Here is a 16,870-nt window from a genome sequence, read left to right on the forward strand (position 1 = left end):
CACAGGGCTTGACATTTCTTAAGTATCATCCAGTGTGGAATGAATGGTTGACCAATCTCTGGCCCCTTTGGTCTTCCTCCGACTTCCACAGTGGTGCTTTCTCCTCTCAGTCAATTCAAAGTCAAATCATGCTTCAAGACTTAGCACCAGCCCCATCTCCTCCAGGAAACCTTCCTTAACAATCAAAATACTCTTCAGGTATAAAGAAGGAAATCCTGCCATTTGTGACAACATGGATGAACACTGAGGGCATTATGCTAAGTGAAATAAGTCAGAGAAAGATAAATACAAATACTGTAGTATCTGGAAGATCCCTGGTGGCCTAGTGGTGAGGATTCCGATCTTTCACTGCCGTGGGCCAGGTTCAATCGCTGGTCGGGGAACAGAGATCCCGCAAACTGCTTGGTGTGGCCAAAAATGAACAAACAAACAAACAAACAAACACTGTAGTATTTCACTTACATGTGAAATCCAGAAAAGCCAAACCCATAGAAACAGAAAGTAGATTGGTGGTTGCCAGGGCCTGGGAGGTGGGGGAAATGAGGAGATGTTGGTTAAAGGGTACCAACTTCCAGTCTTATAACTTATAAGAATAAGTTCTAGGGATCTAATGTACAGCATGGTGACAATATTTTAAAATATTGTATTATATACTTGAAAATCGCTACAAGAGTGGATCTTAAATGTTCTCACCATGACAACAACAACAAATGGTAATTACTTGAGGTGAAGGGTATGTTAAATACTTTAACCTTATTGAGATAATCATTTTGCAATACATGTGTAACAAATCATCACATTGTACAACTAAAACTTAAACAATGTTATATGTCAATTGTATCTCAATAAAGCTGTGGAAAAAAATCAAAACATTCTTAGCAAAGAAGGTAATAAGTTCAAAGGCCCAGGACAAGAAAGCAAGATAGACTAGGGAAACTCCTCCAAGTAGTTCAGTATGGCGGGGACTTAAAATTTGATGGAGATGATGAGAGACAAGGTTGGAATGTTGACAGTGGTCACATTCATTCATTCAGTAAGCATTTATTGAGTATGTATAGTGTGCTAGGCATTGGACATGTAGACCTGGTCCTTGTTTTCATGGACTCACAGTCAAGGACAAAGAGATAGACAATCGACAAACAACCAAAAATCACTTTTAAAAGTGCTAAAAAGGAAATCAATGGGGTGAAGAGATAAGGGAAAACATATTTCAGGTTGGATGATCAGTGAAGGCTTAACTAAAGAGATGATATTTACACTGAATGCTGAGGAATGAAAAGAAAAAAAAAATTCAAGAAGAAGCATTCCAGGCAGAGCAAACAGCTTGGCTCAAGTCTCTGAGGTGAGAAAGAACTTGATACAACCAAGGAAATGAAAGAAGGTGGATGTTGCTGGAGCTCAACAAGCAAGGGGTGGAGTGTCAAGAAAAAGGATGGGCCAGCAAGTGAGGGAATATATTGATCATGGCCTTGTAGAAGTCTGTATTTCATTCTAAGTGCAATTGGGAGCCACTGATGAGTTTTTAAAAGGAGAGTGGCATGATAGGATTTTAGTTGCAGAATACTCATTCTGGTAACCACATGGAATAGATTGAAGAAGGACAAGACCACTTCTGTGAAAATTCCTTTAAAAGCCATTGCATAAAATATCCTATGCTATTAGAAGTTGGGATAGTGGTTACTGTTGGGGGGCAGTGACTAGATGGCAGAATGAAGGGAGATTGGCAAGGTGCAGGAAATGTTCTGCTTTTTTTTTTTCTGGGAGCTGATTACATGTGTATGTTTAGTTTGTGAATATCCAAGCTGTATCCTTGAGATATGTGAATTTTTCTATATGTGTATTGTACTTCAATAAAAAAGATTAAAAGAAAAAGTTATTAAATGAAACTGTCCTATATTCCTCAAAACTGTTGTCAAAATAAAAACAAACAAAAAAAAATCCACAAAAAACAAAAAATGGAGAGCTCAGAAAATGTTCCAGCTTAAGAGAGAGAAAAGAAACATGATGACTAAATAGATACCTGATCTTGCACCAGGAAATAAAATGCTACTATGTAAGGTTATTATTGGGATAATTGCAAAATTTGAATATGGACTTTATATAATGGCATTGAATCAAGGTTAAATTTCCTGAATTTTATAATTGAATTATGACTACATAAGAGATAGTCCTTATTCTTGGTAGACACAGGCCAAAGTACTTAGGTATGGTTTTTAAGAACCATTTGGTTCTCAAATGGTTATGAAAAATAATAAAACATAAATACACAGGGAATTCCCCAGTGGTCCAGTAGTTAAGAATCTGCCTTCCAATGCAGGGGATGCAGGTTCGACCCCTGGTCAGGGAACTAAGATCCCACATGCCACGGGGCAACTAAGCCCACTTGCCACACAGCTACTGAGCCCGTGTGCTCTAGAGCCTGCACGCCACAACTAGAGAGCCTGCGTGCCACAAAGAAAGATCCCACATGCCGCAAGGAAGATCCCGCCTGCCACAACTAAGACCCGATGCAGCCAAATAAATAAATAAATATTAAACAAACAAATAAAACTCAGGCTTCTAAAAAAACCCATTAGGACAAAACAAATTTGGCAAAACATCAACACTAAGTTATGATGGGTAGGTGAAGGGTATATGGGCGTTCATCATAATATTATAGCAACATTTCAGTAGACTTGGAAAATGTAATAAACTGGAAAAAAGCTGTTACATTATTCTAGGCACAAGATGATGTGATGCGCACCGAACTCGGCAGTAAATACAGAGTAGAGTGAATAAACTCAAGATATACTTTGGAAGTAGAACTGACGAGATTGGTTAATTGATAAGATGAGAAAAGAAAAGGACTCACTGGCGTTAAGTAAACAAACCCTCCCCAGAGGGCCCAATCTAGCCCCGCCCTTCCCCTTTCGACCCAAACGGAGGAAGTGAGGAAAAGGAAGCGACCGCCAAGTTACGAGCAGGCTTCAGGCGTGGCGTCGCAAGGAGGCCGTAAATCGGAGAACCCTATTTGGCCCCTCCCCCATAATGGGCGGTCCTGGAGAGTGACAGAAACCAATGACAAGCGACTCGTCAGGCACTCACCCAATGGCTCTTGAACTGGGTGGAGTCCTGTGCCACGAGGCTAGCTTCCGCTCTCTGCAGCAAAGCTGGCGATCTGGGCTGCGGTTTGGGCATTTCTGTCAACGTGGGAAGAAGTTGTGCAGAGCAAGTGGACTTTAAACCCAAAGTGCGGGAGCAGTACGGGAGGGATGGGACCCGCACATAAGGGAGCGCAGCATCGCGGAACTGCCGGGGAGCCGGAGGTGGGTGAGCCATCTGGGAGGAAGGAATGCGCAACGTGTCGGAGGTGGCAGAACCTAACAACTCTCTAGCGAGGGCACGAGAACGGTCCCTTCTGGAAGAGCCCCATTTCCCCTGATGCTTCCAGCCCAGGATACCGAGACAATCATGGCTTGCTAAGGGAGATGGAACTTGGCATTATCCGGATGGAAATAGTAAAGCCAATTGAGCTTCTCTCTGTTCGCTAGCTCTACACCTTGAAACCGAAAAAAAAAACCCACCCCCTTCTGCGGCTTGTGTCTTTTCCCTGACGAAGTCCTCCTGGAGGTTGGACGGGATCTTCTTCCCTCTTGTGTCTAGTTTTGTGCTCTCCACGTGGTGGCGCTCCTGGAGCGCTACAGTAAGGCTCTCCAGGGTGTGGGATCGTGGTGGGGGGCGGGGCCCAGGGCTGTAGGGGAGAAGGTTTGGGATCCCGCAGCCCAGGGTTCGAAGCCTGCTCACAGTTTAGGCATACCAACTGGAACCTCTAGCTCACTGGGCTTCGTTCGGGTGTCCGTTTTCTGCTAGGATTATTATGAGGATTGGATGATTCACTGAGTGTGTCCTTCAGAGTCAGTAGGCTCTTCCATCATTGAGCACTTAATGTATACTTATATAGTTTATAGTCAGGGCTTGCTGGGGCAGGATGTGTGTGTGTGTGTGTGTAACCTGGCAGGATTTGGATAGAGCAAGAGTGGAGATGGCATTTGCAAAGTCCCAGGATTAACCCAGCAGAAGAGGAAGCTCCTGGTACTTACAAGGACCTGAGGCATTGCTTGGTGCATGGCCCAGTCAGCTACTACCCCTAGCAACTTGTGCTGTCAGATAGATGGGGAACCCTCAACTCAAGGAGTTTTCAGTATAGAGCTCAGTAATGTTCTTTTAAGTAAAAATTATTCTGAGTTTTACACAATCTGACTCCTATTCAAGAGAGACCAAGAGCAGGTAAAGCCTTTACCCACATCCTGTCATGGTGGCACGTCAGGCAGTGGATGCTAGATATCTGTGATGTCACTCTGGGTTTTTCCTCTCATTGGCCACAGGTGATGGTGTCAGCTCTGGAAGGCACAGGCAAGGAGGGGAAGAAGGAATCCTCAAAGAAGTGTTCGGTGGCTGGTTCTCCAGTGGAGGGCCTCCTGCAGCCCGTGAAGCTCAGCCGGGCAGAACTGTACAAGGAGCCTACCAATGAGGAGCTAAATCGCCTTCGGGAGACTGAGAGTCTGTTCCATTCCAGCTTGCTTCGTTTACAGGTACCGTTGGGTGGTTGGAGATTGGGTTAGAGAGGTGGGCCTGAGACCCTGAGGCTGAAGTACTACTCACCCCTGCCACTTCTTACAGGTAGAGGAGCTACTGAAGGAAGTGAGGCTGTCAGAGAAGAAGAAAGAGCGGATTGATGCTTTCCTATGGAAGGTCAACCAGCGGATCATGAGGGTGCCCTCAACCCCTGAGACAGAGGTAAGGCAGGTAGTGGAGGGAACTGGAAAGCCCAGAAGAGGTCCTTAGGGGCCTTGTTATTCTCTGAAGGGAATGGGGTGCTAGGGAGCTCATTCTCACTGCCAGGAGTCTCAGCTAGGAGTGCAGTCAATTATGTGTTCATTCATTTAGCAAACACGTGTCTTGCAGTAGTGTGCTTAGGGTACATCAGTGAACAAAGCAGCCTATGTTCTAGTGTTAGACTTATGGACGATAGGTAATGAACACGACAAGTAAACTGTATGGCAGTGTTAGAAGGTGGTAACTACTATGGAAAAAGGAAGAAGGACAAGGTAAGGGGATTATGGGAATATCAGAGGGTGAGAGTGGTTGGCAACTTTAAGTAGCGTGGTTGAGGTAGACCTTAGTGAAGTGACATTTGTGTGAAGAATGTGAGTCAGGTATATAGATATCTAAGGGAAGAAGAGCATTCCAGGAAGGGAAAATAGCCAACACAAAGGTTCAAAGGCAAGAATAGGTCTGGTATGATGAATTGGGAGATTGGGATTGACATATATACACTAATATGTTTAAGATGGATAACTAATAAGAACCTGCTGTATAAAAAAATAAAGTTAAACTAAAAAATTAAAAAAAAAAAAAGAATAGGTCTGGTACATTCCTTGGAATGAATGAGGGGAAGATAGAAGGAGGTAAGTTCAGAAAGGTTATGGAGGAGGGGGGCATATCATGCAGGGCCTTGTGCACCAAAACAAGGACTTTGGCTGTTGCTCTGGATGAGATGGGGAATAACTCCAGGCATTTTGTTTGTGATCTAACTTCAGTATTAAAAAGTTCACCCAGGTTTTTGTGTTAAAAGTAGATTGGAGGGCTTCCCTGGTGGCACAGTGGTTGAGAGTCCGCCTGCCGATGCAGGGGACACGGGTTCCTGCCCCGGTCCAGGAAGATCCCACATGCCACGGAGTGGCTAGGCCTGTGAGCCATGGCCGCTGAGCCTGCGCGTCCGGAGCCTGTGCTCCGCAACGGGAGAGGCCACAACAATGAGAGGCCCGCGTACCGAAAACAAAACAAAACAAAACAAAAAAAAGTAGATTGGAGGGGGACACAGGTGAAATCAGGGAGACTAGTTGGAAACCTATTGTGCAATGATCCACTGAAAACGGCTCAGACTAGGGTAGAGTAGAGAAGTGGTCAGTGTCTGGATACCTTTTGAAAGTGAAATGGGTGTTCTTAACAGATGAGTCAAGGTGATTTAAATGTTTTTAGCTTGAGCAGCTAGTATGGAGTTGTCTTAATGGGGAAGACATGTTTATAGGAAGATCAGAAGTTTGGTTTCAAACATTTTGACATGTTGAATTTGAGATGTCTACTAGACATCAAGGGGACGTGTTAGGAAGGCAATCAAATTAATACAAGTCACTGTCTCTGTCCCCACAGCTGACCAACCAGGCATGGCTCCAGGATGGGGTTCGAGTCCCCCTCCACCAAGTGCCCTATACTGTGAAGGGCTGTTTCCGCTTCTTACCCCCAGCCCAGGTCACTGTTGTGGGCAGTTACCTTCTGGGCACCTGCATCCGGCCGGACATCAATGTGGATGTGGCATTGACCATGCCCAGGGTGAGGTTCAGAGTTTGGGGAATGGAGAGGTCTGCCATTTCACCACCTACAAATCCCTTGATCCCTCTCTTTTTCCCACCTCTCGCTTGCCGGGGCATTGAAATCTGAATTCTAAATCCAAAGAACAGACCACTGCAGTTGTCCTGAGGGAGCTTAGATTTGCCATTTGGACCTTCGTCTTCCTCATCTGAGTTGTGGTATTGCTAGCTTTGGCTTAAGCATCCTGGCCAGCAGATGAGGTTGCCAAGCTTTGATCTTGGCTTCATTTGGCCCCCAAGTTCTCCAACAACAAAGACTTAAGTGACTGGCCATCTCTCTCTTCTCCTGACCCCCTCCAGGAGATCCTACAGGACAAGGATGGGCTGAACCAGCGCTACTTCCGCAAGCGTGCCCTCTACCTGGCCCACTTGGCTCACCACCTGTCCCAAGACCCACTCTTTGGCAGTGTTCGCTTTTCCTACACCAATGGCTGCCACCTGAAACCCTCGCTGCTGCTGCGGCCGCATGGTGGGAGGCATATACTGGGTGGAGGGCACCGTATGGGGTTGCAAATCCAGTGGGGGAGGAACTGGGGCCTCAAGTCCAAGGTGAGAAGCTTGGGCCTCAAGTTGGAAGAGAAAGGTGTAAGGCCCTCAAATGGGGCAGGGGGTGGTGGTGCGGGTGGTGCAGGGGCTCCTCCGGCTCCAGGGGGCTGCAGGGTCTCAGCATCTCCCATCTCCCCGCAGGGAAGGATGAGCGTCTGGTCACTGTCCGTCTGCATCCATGCCCTCCACCTGACTTCTTCCGCCCGTGCCGCCTGCTGCCGTCCAAGAACAATGTGCGCACCGCCTGGTACCGAGGGCAGAGTCCTTCAGGGGATGGTGAGTATCAGGGTGGAGTTGGAGGGAAGGGTGTTGCGGGGACTTCTCCTCTCATGACTTCCCCTTTCCTCCCGCAGGTAGCCCAGAGCCCCCCACCCCCCGCTATAACACATGGGTCCTGCAGGACACAACCCTTGAGTCCCATGCGCAGCTGCTGTCAACCGTGCTGGGCTCAGCCTCTGGGCTGAAGGATGGTGTGGCACTTCTGAAGGTCTGGCTGCGGCAGCGGGAACTGGACAAGGTGAGTGGGGACTGGCCCAGCTTCCCTGTCTCAATGAGTGGTGGGTTGGCTCTGAGCTCCGGCCTTTCCCTCCGTCTCTCCCTCAGGGCCTGGGAGGATTCAGTGGGTTCCTTGTCTCCATGCTGGTTGCCTTCCTTGTGTCTACACACAAGATCCATACCGCCATGAGCGGCTACCAGGTCCTGAGGAGCACCTTGCAGTTTCTGGGTGAGGCGGCTGGACTCGGAAAGGCCAAGGGCCCCACTCATACCCATCAGGGGTCGTTCGGGTCTCTGGTCCTCAGACAGATGAGCAAACCGAATCCCAGAGGCAGGCAGTTGCAGCCACCTGTCCGGAGGGTGGGTGTCACGAGGGCTGGGTCCCTAGGGAGGGGGATACCTTCTGACACACCCACCTTCTCTGGCTCATTTCAGCCAGTACAGATCTGACGGTCAACGGGATCAGTTTATGCTTCAGCTCAGATCCCTCCCTGGTGAGTAGGGCAGTGCTGAGTCTGGGCAAGGCATCCTGAAATTAAGGCCCAGCCCTGACTGGCTTCTCTCTCCCCCTCCCAGCCGGCCCTGGCTGACTTCCACCAGGCCTTCCCTGTTGTCTTCCTGGACTCCTCAGGCCGTCTCAACCTCTGTGCTGATGTCACTGCCTCCACTTGCCACCAGGTACAGGTGTCGCCCACTCCTGGCTTCCCCAGATGTCCCAGCCCAGACCCTGTCCCTTCTGCCAGCACCAGAATCCCAGAAACTCCTCTCCAGAGACCTTCAGTCAGGCCCGTCTCTGGGTCTGGGCCCGTCTCTAGGTCTGGGCCCTGTGTTCCGTGAGGGGAGGGGTGCAGTGCTGGTGGTCTCATGCGGGAGTTCCCTCCTTACTCTGTGGCCCCAGGTGCAGCATGAGGCACGGCTGTCTATGGTGTTGCTGGACAGCAAAGCTGACGATGGGTTCCAGTTGCTGTTGATGACTCCCAAACCCATGATTCGGGCTTTTGACCACATACTGCAGTAAGTTTCGGGGTGCCAGGATATGCCAGTGAGTCCTGTGTCCCTGGGGCTAGTGATGGGGCAAAGGTCCTCAGGCAAGTGCTCAGATAAATCATCCTGGTGGTGGGGGTGGTGATACTTGGGGCCAGCAGTACCTGATTCCCCCTCATTGTCCCTCTCTGCCCCCCAGTCTCCGTCCACTGAGTCGCCTGCAGGCAGCGTGTCACCGACTAAAGCTGTGGCCAGAGCTGCAGGATCATGGTGGGGACTATGTCTCAGCTGCTTTGGGCCCACTAACCACCCTTCTGGAGCAGGGCCTGGGGTCCCGGCTGCACCTGCTGGCCCACTCTCGGCCCCCAGTCTCAGAGGTGAGATGGTGTTGGTTGGGGAGTTTGTGGGACCGAGGGGGTTGGACCCAGGGTCCCAAGGGATACAAAAGACACACCATCCCTCTCACTAGAAAGTGGGTTTCCAGACCAAGCTGTGGGATGCTTGGATTGAGCTCAGCCTTTCTACATCCTACAGTGGGACATCAGCCAGGATCCACCGAAGCACAGAGACTCTGGGGTCCTGACCCTGGGATTGCTCCTCCGGCCTGAGGGGCTGACCAGTGTTCTCGAGCTGGGTCCAGAGGCTGACCAGCCTGAGGTGAGGAGCCCTGGAGTCTGAGGGGTGATTTGGTCCTGTCTTGCATTGAAAGGAGTGGAGTGGACCGTCCTCATGCCACCTGGATTGAGCCCTGTCAGGAGACTTCTTTCTTTTTTCCTCTTTTTTGCAAGATTTATTTATTATCTATTTAGTTAGTTTATTTTTGGCTGCTTCGGGTCTTAGTTGCGGCACGCGGGATCTTTTTTGAGGCATGCAGGATCTTTCATTGTGGCTCGCGGGCTTCTCTCTAGTTGTGGCGTGTGGGTTTTTTCTCCCTAGTTGTGGCATTCAGGCTCCAGGGCGCGTGGGCTCTGTAGTTTGCGGCACGCAGGCTCTCTTGTTGAGGCACGCGAGCTCTGTAGTTGTGGCACGCGGGCTTAGTTGCCTCATGGCATGTGGCATCTTATTTCCCCGACCAGGGACTGAACCCACATCCCCTGCCTTGTATACAGCGGATTCTTTACCACTGGACCACCAGGGAAGTCCCCTGTTGTGAGATTTCTGACAGAGCCCTTCTTTGTTGATCTCTACCACTACCCCTTTCCTCTTCCCAGGCTGCTGACTTCCGCCGGTTCTGGGGATCTCGCTCTGAGCTTCGGCGTTTCCAGGATGGAGCCATTCGGGAAGCTGTGGTCTGGGAGGCAGCCTCTATGGCCCAGAAGCGCCTTATTCCCCACCAGGTGGTCACTCATCTCTTAACGCTGTGAGTGTTAGCATCTGAATGCCAGGAGGCAGCCATGGGCTGGGGAGCCTTTTAGGAGGGTCTGGCCCAAGCTTTTGGGGTGAGCAGCCCACATCCAGTAGCTCTCGGCATGGCCCCCAGTGCCCACACTGTGCCTGTGCCCATTTTCCAGCCATGCTGACATCCCAGATACCTGTATCCACTATACGGGTGGCCTCCTGGATGCACTGATTCAAGGCCTGAAAGAGGTAAGGGCCCTGGTTCAGGGCTTGGGTTAAGGCTAGGGACTGTAGAGTAAGCAGCCTGTGTGGCTGGATTTGGGGGTGGGGATGGGGGTGGAGAGCCCCACCTTAGCCAGGCTGCACTTCCCAGAGCATCCAGCAGGGAGCTCCCTGGCTCTGCAGCAGCAGCCTGAGCCATGGCTGTATCCCAGGGGGTCAGGCTCTTCTGAAACGTCGTGCCCTCCTGTCTTTCTTTTCCCTCTCAGACCTCCAGCACAGGTGAGGAGGCCCTGGCAGCTGCGGTGCGTTGCTACGATGACCTCAGCCGCTTGCTGTGGGGACTGGAAGGTCTGCCGCTGACCGTGTCTGCCGTGCAGGGAGCTCACCCAGTGCTGCGCTACACTGAGGTGAGGCGCAAGGGGCAGGGAGCTCCTTCTGCTTCATGACACCCACCTCTGCTCCACTCACCCAGTATTCTCCCTTCCAGCTTCTTGACTCTGGGCACTCCCTCCCAGTCCCAGACCTCTTCCTCAGCACCGCTTCTTCCATAGGTGTTCCCACCAACTGCAGTCCGGCCAGCCTACTCCTTCTATGAACAGCTGCAAGAGCGGGCCTCGCTGTTGCCCCGGCCTGACAAGCCCTGTCCAGCCTACGTGGAGCCCATGACTGGTGAGGGAGCTCTTGCGAGGGGGTGAGAGGGACTGTTCTCACCCCAGGCCGCAGGCTGAGGCCTCTCACTCTTCTCCACAGTGGTATGTCACCTGGAGGGCAGTGGGCAGTGGCCACAGGATGCTGAGGCCATACGGAGGGTCCGGGCTGCCTTCCAGCTGCGCCTGGCAGAGCTGCTGACGCAGCAGCATGGGCTGCAGTGCCGCGCCACGGCCACGCACACCGATGTCCTCAAGGTTCGGCTGGTGCAGGGCAGGGATACCCAGAGGGGGAGGGGACAGGGGTGTCAGGGTGGCCCGCCTCCCATGCCATCCCCTCTTCCAACAGGATGGGTTTGTGTTCCGGATTTGTGTGGCCTATCAACGGGAGCCCCAGATCCTGAGGGAGATGCGGAGCCCCGAGGGGATCATCTCCTTGAGGGACACTCCCGCCTCCCTCTGCCTTGAGAGGGACACTAGGCAGTTGCCCCTGCTCACCAGCACCTTGCATGGGTATGGCCACCCCCACAGGCTCTCATGTCTGTAGACCCTTTCCTGGCCCCATTCTGCTCTCAGGGCCATCTGTCTCTCTGGAAGGCCGGTTGGAGAGATGAGTTCTGGAGTCAGGCAAGTGCTAGAACCCTGGCCCTGCCACTTCACTGGCTGTGTCCCTTGAGCAGGGTTCCCCCTCCCCTCAACCTTATTTTTCTCATCTGTAAAATGGGAATCATGCTAGGACCAACCTCTTGGGGTACTAATTAGGAAGATGTGAGATGATACGTGTAATGCATTAGCACAGAGGCTAGTGTTGGGTAAAGTTGAGTAAATAGCAGCAGCGGGGCTGAAACACTGTTCTTGGGCCCTGAGGGCCTCACTGTCATGGCCACTACCCTCCTCTCCCCGCAGACTCCAGCAACAGCACCCAGCCTTCTCGGGTGTGGCTCGGCTGGCCAAGCGGTGGGTGCGCGCCCAGCTCCTAGGTGAGGAGCTCACCGATGAGAGCCTGGACCTGGTGGCTGCTGCCCTTTTCCTGCACCCTGAGCCCTTCACCCCTCCCAGGTGATTCCCTCCACCTTTCCCCTAGCCAGGAAGTTCCACTGGGGCCAGCTTTCATCCCCCGTGCTTCAGTCCACATGGGAGAGGTGGCTGAACCAAGGGACAGAAGGGATTCTAACCCCCGCAATCCACACCAAGGGCCCTAGGCTCTCCGGGCCGTGGGGGGCCTGGGCATGTGTGGCTGGCCCAGATGCTTTGCTTACCCCTTCCTCTCAGCTCCCCCCAGGTGGGCTTCCTTCGGTTCCTTTTCCTGATATCAACCTTTGATTGGAAGAACAACCCCCTAATTGTCAACCTCAATGATGAGCTCACTGGTAAGTGGTAGGATCAGGGTCGGACTAGTGCAGGAACTCCCCTTTGTGGATGGTAGAACAGGGCAGGCACGTGTTTTCCCTGTCCGTCTGTTAGGTTTTCTCTCTGCCTCCCCTATCCCGGATATCCACTCCTGACCCTGACTGCCTGGGGGTAGGGAATTGTTAAGGAGGAAGAGGACCAAATCAAGCCTTTAGGGAGCTCCGAGACTGTAGAGATATGGTTTGTCCACGTGATGATCAGAAACACAGCGGACTGGGGATGATAAGCAGGCTACATGGGGGGCTGTAAAGGGAAGAGGAAAGAGGAAGAGAGACTCTGAACACCAGGTGAGAAGTCTTACGGTGGGGAGCAGGGAGCGGTTCAGGCTAGAATACATGCCCAGACCTCTTGGGTGCGGGGGGCGGCGGTGAGTGATGATTTCTGGTTGTAATATGAGGAGCTTCTGGTCCCAGCAAAGAGGAAGGTATCAGCTTTCTAATTCCCCAGGTGTGTGGGAGCCCAGGGTAGGAAGGGGCCAGGGGCAGGCCTCAGCTTGTGCAGGCCCGGAAACCAGACTAGGGTGCCAGGCAGTGGAAAATTCTGCTTCTGGTCCCAGGCTGGGAGTTTAACACCCTGCCCAGTTGAGGCAGATGCGGTGTCCCTTTCATCGCTTTTGCCATTTGGGGGATGTTGGAAAATCCCTGTGATGGGCAGCTGCTAAGTGTGCACTAGGAGGACCCAGGGCAGTAGAAGGTGTCTGCGGGGAGGAGTAGGCTGACCCAAGACCCCTCTCATCCACAGCGGAAGAGCAGGTGGAGATCCGCAGCGTCTTCCTGGCAACCCGGACCAAACTCCCCGTCATGGTCATCATTACCCCCCAGGATCGCAAAAGCTCTGTATGGACACAGGATGGACCCTCGCCCCAGGTTTAATTTCATTCCTGCTCTCAAATGTGTGGTTTTCTCCTCCAAGGAAAAAGCAGGCCCAGCCTGAGCTATGAGAGACCTGTGGTCAGGTGTGACCTATCTGATGTATGTGTGCCCCCCAGATCCTACACCAGCTCATGGTCCTGGCAGCCGAAGCCTTGCCCATCCTAGAGAAGCAGCTAATGGATCCCCGGGGTCCTGGGGACATCAGGGTAAGCCCCGGGCCCAGACTGACTCCAGAGGCTCTGGGGACTCTGCCTTTGAACCATGGAAGTCTGGAGCTCTAGGGGCCCTTGTTTGGTGAGACTGATCCAGAGAAGGCGTTGCAGCTGCCCATGGTGCCTGGCAGTGGGGGAGCCTGCAGGAGAATCGGGGCCCTGGCTTCGCGCTTCTATCCCGCGCTCCTCCTGGGGACCCAAGCTGCCGCCAGCTGGGTCTTGTTGTTCCTGCCTTCAAATGAGCATTTGGGCCCATAATGGGTGGGTCAGACAAAGGGGAAGGAGGGAACCAGAGTGGGCATGTGGAGGGGTTTGTGGTCCAGTTCCCGGCTGCCCAGTGGGCACTGCTGAGCACCCCCTACCCCTCTTCAGACAGTGTTCCGGCCACCGTTGGACATGTACGACGTGCTGATCCACCTGTCTCCCCGCCACATCCCCCGGCACCGCCAGGCTGTGGACTCGCCAGCTGCCTCCTTCTGCCGGGGCCTGCTTAGTGAGCCGGGGCCCTCCTCCCTGATGCCCGTGCTGGGCTACGATCCTCCTCAGCTCTACCTGGCACAGCTCAGGGTAGGTCCTCAAGGGCTGACTGACCCTGGGGAGGGAACATCCAGGTGGAGCTGGGGCCGTGGAGGTGGCTCTCAGGTGTCCACCTGTAATCTTGTCTCTGTCCTGCCCTTTTCTAGGAGGCCTTTGGGGACCTGGCCCTTTTCTTCTATGACCAGCATGGCGGAAAGGTGATCGGTGTCCTCTGGAAGCCCACCAGCTTCCAGCCCCAGCCCTTAAAGGTGAGCTGGCTGGTGACAGTTGTCTTTTCCTGAGTGTGTACATGTGTTCTACATGGGCATGCGTGTCTGTGTGTGGTTCCACGAGTGACCCGGTGGCAGGTGTGAAACGTGTGTTGGTGTCTCTGCGTGTGCCTCTCGTGACACCTCAATCTACATTTCTGATTCTCCCAGGCCTCCAACACAAAGGGGCGCATGGTGGTGTCTCAAGGTGGGGAGCTGGTGATGGTGCCCAATGTAGAAGCCATCCTGGAGGACTTTGCCATCCTGGGCGAAGGCCTGGTCCAGGCTGTGGAGGCCCGAAGTGAGAGGTGGACCGTGTGACCTCCAGCCCAGGAGCAAGCTGTAGATGGACAACAGGACTGCAGACCTCTGGAGCAAGATGTCAATGCCGTGACCACCCTTGCTGCATATGGACCTTCCAAGGAGGGCTTGCTGGCCTGAGCATGCTGAATCATTCCCAACAAAGCCCTGTCCCAATTTTCTGTCTGATGCCCCAGCGTTGGGGCAGGGGCCATGGTGCCCTGTGGAGTCCCCTGGGCCTGACCAGAAGAGGACTGGGAGCCAGCTCAGAGGGGACACTGAATGAACCCAGGAGATCCATCTACTTGTCAGCCTGGCCTGGGCCTTTTTTATTTTTTCCTTCCCAGGCTGCTCCCAGAAGCCCGGAGAAGAGGCTTTGTGCCCAGGGCTGAGGCTCTGTCCCCACCCCTCTGCCAGGATGTGTGCCTCGACCTCAGTATGCCCTTTGGTGCATTGTCAGGCCTTTTAAATGGGGCTCAGAGAAGGTGTGGCACTGCCTGAGAGTCACAGAGCACCAGCACTGAGCAGTGGAGAGGGGGCTACGTGGGGTGAATACACCGCATTGAAGGGGCACAATGCCCACCTGTGTTGGTTCCACTGCATCCCAGGGTGGGGACATGGAAAAGCACAGAGGACTGGAAGGGGCCGGGTGGGTGAAAGGGGTGAGGGGGACTGGTGGTCCCCCATCCAGGAGAGATGCAGAAAGCACTGATTGCTGCCCTGGCCTCCGGTGTCTGAGCCCCTCAGGCTCTGTGCTCCTGCAGTGGTGGTGCAGAGGTGAGTGGGACCCAAGACCTGCTCTCCAGGAGCTCCCAGTGCCCTGAGGGAGGGGGTGCTGCTTCCTTTCAGCCTGGTCCACACCCCCCTTCCAGCAGCCCCTCCCTAATCCTGGCTGTTTTTCCAGACTCAGCTCTAACAGTGACTCCTCCTTAAACCCTTCCTCGCCCTCAGCCTAAGGTGCGCTTTCTCTCCTCTGAAACATTAGAGCAATTACTGCCTGTTCATTTCTCTTTGCAGTCACGTACAGTGGCATGAACCTCTCTTGTTTTAAACTGTGATTTAAAATTAAATCATTTAATTTCCTTATGTCATTGGCTTGTCTGCCTTTTCCACATGGTTTTGACCTTGTCTCCTAAACGTACGCTCTTTGAGGGCAGGAAACATATTTGAAAAGATTTCATGGCACCTAGTACAGTGCTCTGCCCAAGTAGGATACAGGTGTGTGCAGAAGGGGCACCTGGCCCAGGCAGGTGGAGGACAGGGCAGGCCACCAGAAGAGTTCAAGGAAAAGAGAATCATGATTTGTGATCTCTGCCTAGAATGGGTAGGGTTTTGATGGTGAAAGGCCTGAGAATTAAAAAGTTGATGTTGGGAATTGCTTGGCAGTCCAATGATTAGGATTCCACACTCTCACAACTGAGGGCCTGGGTTCAATCCCTGGTCGAGGACTAAAATCACTCAAGCCATGCAATGCAGCCAAAAAAAAAAAAAAAAAAAAAGCTTTATTGAGTGCCTGCCTAATAAGGTACCCTTCGTTATTTTCCATATCTTACATAAGGAAATTGATCATATAATCATACCAGCCCTATGAAGTACCTGCTTTTCCTCATTATCCTCATTTTCTGAATGAGGTCAAGTTCAGCGGCAGGTGGGGGCCTGTTTGTAGAGGGACTTGGATGCCTGGCTATCTGGCTTCATCCTCAAGATGCTTAGCCACACATGGGAGCTCTGGTTTCCAATTTTGTCCCAATTCTGTTAGTCTTTGTGAACCGATGCCAGTCCCTGCCTGTCACTGTCATGGGACAGCTTGGCCTGGGGTTGAAATTAGTATAGGGAATGCACTGATTGGCTGTGTGAACTGAGGTCTGTATCCATCTCTCTCCCTGTGCCGTTCATTCACGTACTCCAGACCTCAGTGTGCCAGGCTGTATTTTCAGTGAGATACAAGAGATGCAGTCCCAGCCCTGTGGTCGTCCCTGGCTTCTCAGCTTTCCTTTTTCTTAGTCCCTCACATGTGGCAGTCCCTCCGTGGACTCTGGGGAGGGGCAGGGGGTACAGGCTGGTTTCAAACCATCCTGTTTCATCCCAGGGTCAGCTTCAGGCTCGTAGCTTCCTTCACAACTCCAGTGCAGGGAGCGCGTGGAATCTGCCCCCAGGTAAGCTCGTGGCTCCAAAAAGTGCAGATACCAGAGTCCCAACCAGGGGAAATGAGCCTTGGCCCTGCTACCTCCCCATGTGGTCCTGGGCAAGTCACTTCCCCTTGCTGGGCTCAACCTCCCCATCTTTAAAATGGGCATGAAAACAAAATGGGCATGATAGGGACTTCCCTGGCGGTCCAGTGCTTAGGACTCTATGCTTCCACTGCAAGGAGCATGGGTTTGATCCCTGGTCAGGGAGCTAAGATCCCTCAAGCAAAGCAGTGCGGCCAAAAAAAAAAAAAAGAAAAGAAAAAAGCCATGATAATGGTTTTGTCAGGTGCCCAGTGTGGCAAGGGAAGAGGGCAGATGACTCAGAAGCCCAAGGAGGTACATCCGCCATGCTTTCTGCACTCCCTGCTCCAGCTTGTGGTGCGGGGTGAGGGGAGCACAAAGTCTAGGCTCCAATTTCAGTGCTTGCTCCAACCTGTTTTCCTTGGATTTTCTCTAGGAA

At 52.4% G+C, this 16,870-nt stretch overlaps 1 protein-coding gene across 3 annotated transcripts; it reads left to right on the top strand.

Moving 5' to 3' along the window:
- Nucleotides 1-3,109: 3,109 nt before the first annotated feature.
- NOL6 (nucleolar protein 6) lies at nucleotides 3,110-15,307 on the top strand. 3 transcript variants are annotated; one of them, XM_082628404.1, is made up of 26 exons: nucleotides 3,110-3,305; nucleotides 4,365-4,571; nucleotides 4,660-4,776; nucleotides 6,193-6,372; nucleotides 6,711-6,879; nucleotides 7,098-7,232; nucleotides 7,310-7,473; nucleotides 7,560-7,680; nucleotides 7,887-7,945; nucleotides 8,028-8,129; nucleotides 8,350-8,465; nucleotides 8,635-8,812; nucleotides 8,970-9,092; nucleotides 9,647-9,795; nucleotides 9,947-10,022; nucleotides 10,262-10,402; nucleotides 10,547-10,664; nucleotides 10,746-10,900; nucleotides 10,992-11,155; nucleotides 11,549-11,701; nucleotides 11,915-12,012; nucleotides 12,794-12,918; nucleotides 13,041-13,130; nucleotides 13,509-13,703; nucleotides 13,820-13,921; nucleotides 14,093-15,307. In XM_082628404.1, exons 1-26 carry the CDS (start codon nucleotides 3,252-3,254, stop codon nucleotides 14,240-14,242), a joined length of 3,441 nt encoding a protein of 1,146 aa, XP_082484530.1. In that variant the 5' UTR covers nucleotides 3,110-3,251; the 3' UTR covers nucleotides 14,243-15,307. The 3 variants fall into 3 exon arrangements, with proteins under 3 accessions (XP_082484530.1, XP_082484532.1, XP_082484531.1); XM_082628406.1 differs by lacking the exon at nucleotides 3,110-3,305 and adding an exon at nucleotides 3,328-3,609; XM_082628405.1 differs by lacking the exon at nucleotides 3,110-3,305 and adding an exon at nucleotides 3,611-3,682.
- The last annotated feature ends 1,563 nt before the right edge of the window (nucleotides 15,308-16,870 follow it).

The sequence above is a fragment of the Mesoplodon mirus genome, assembly GCF_964341445.2.
Source record: "Mesoplodon mirus genome assembly, chromosome: 1".
Lineage (NCBI taxonomy): Eukaryota > Metazoa > Chordata > Mammalia > Artiodactyla > Ziphiidae > Mesoplodon > Mesoplodon mirus.

Coding starts and splice junctions, on each gene's coding strand:
- NOL6 (XM_082628404.1), top strand. CDS start 3,252: ATGGGACCCGCACATAAGGGAGCGCAGCATCGCGGAACTGCCGGGGAG. Junction 8,813..8,969: donor CTCGGCCCCCAGTCTCAGAG/GTGAGATGGTGT, acceptor TACATCCTACAG/TGGGACATCAGCCAGGATCC. Junction 10,901..10,991: donor CGCACACCGATGTCCTCAAG/GTTCGGCTGGTG, acceptor CTCTTCCAACAG/GATGGGTTTGTGTTCCGGAT.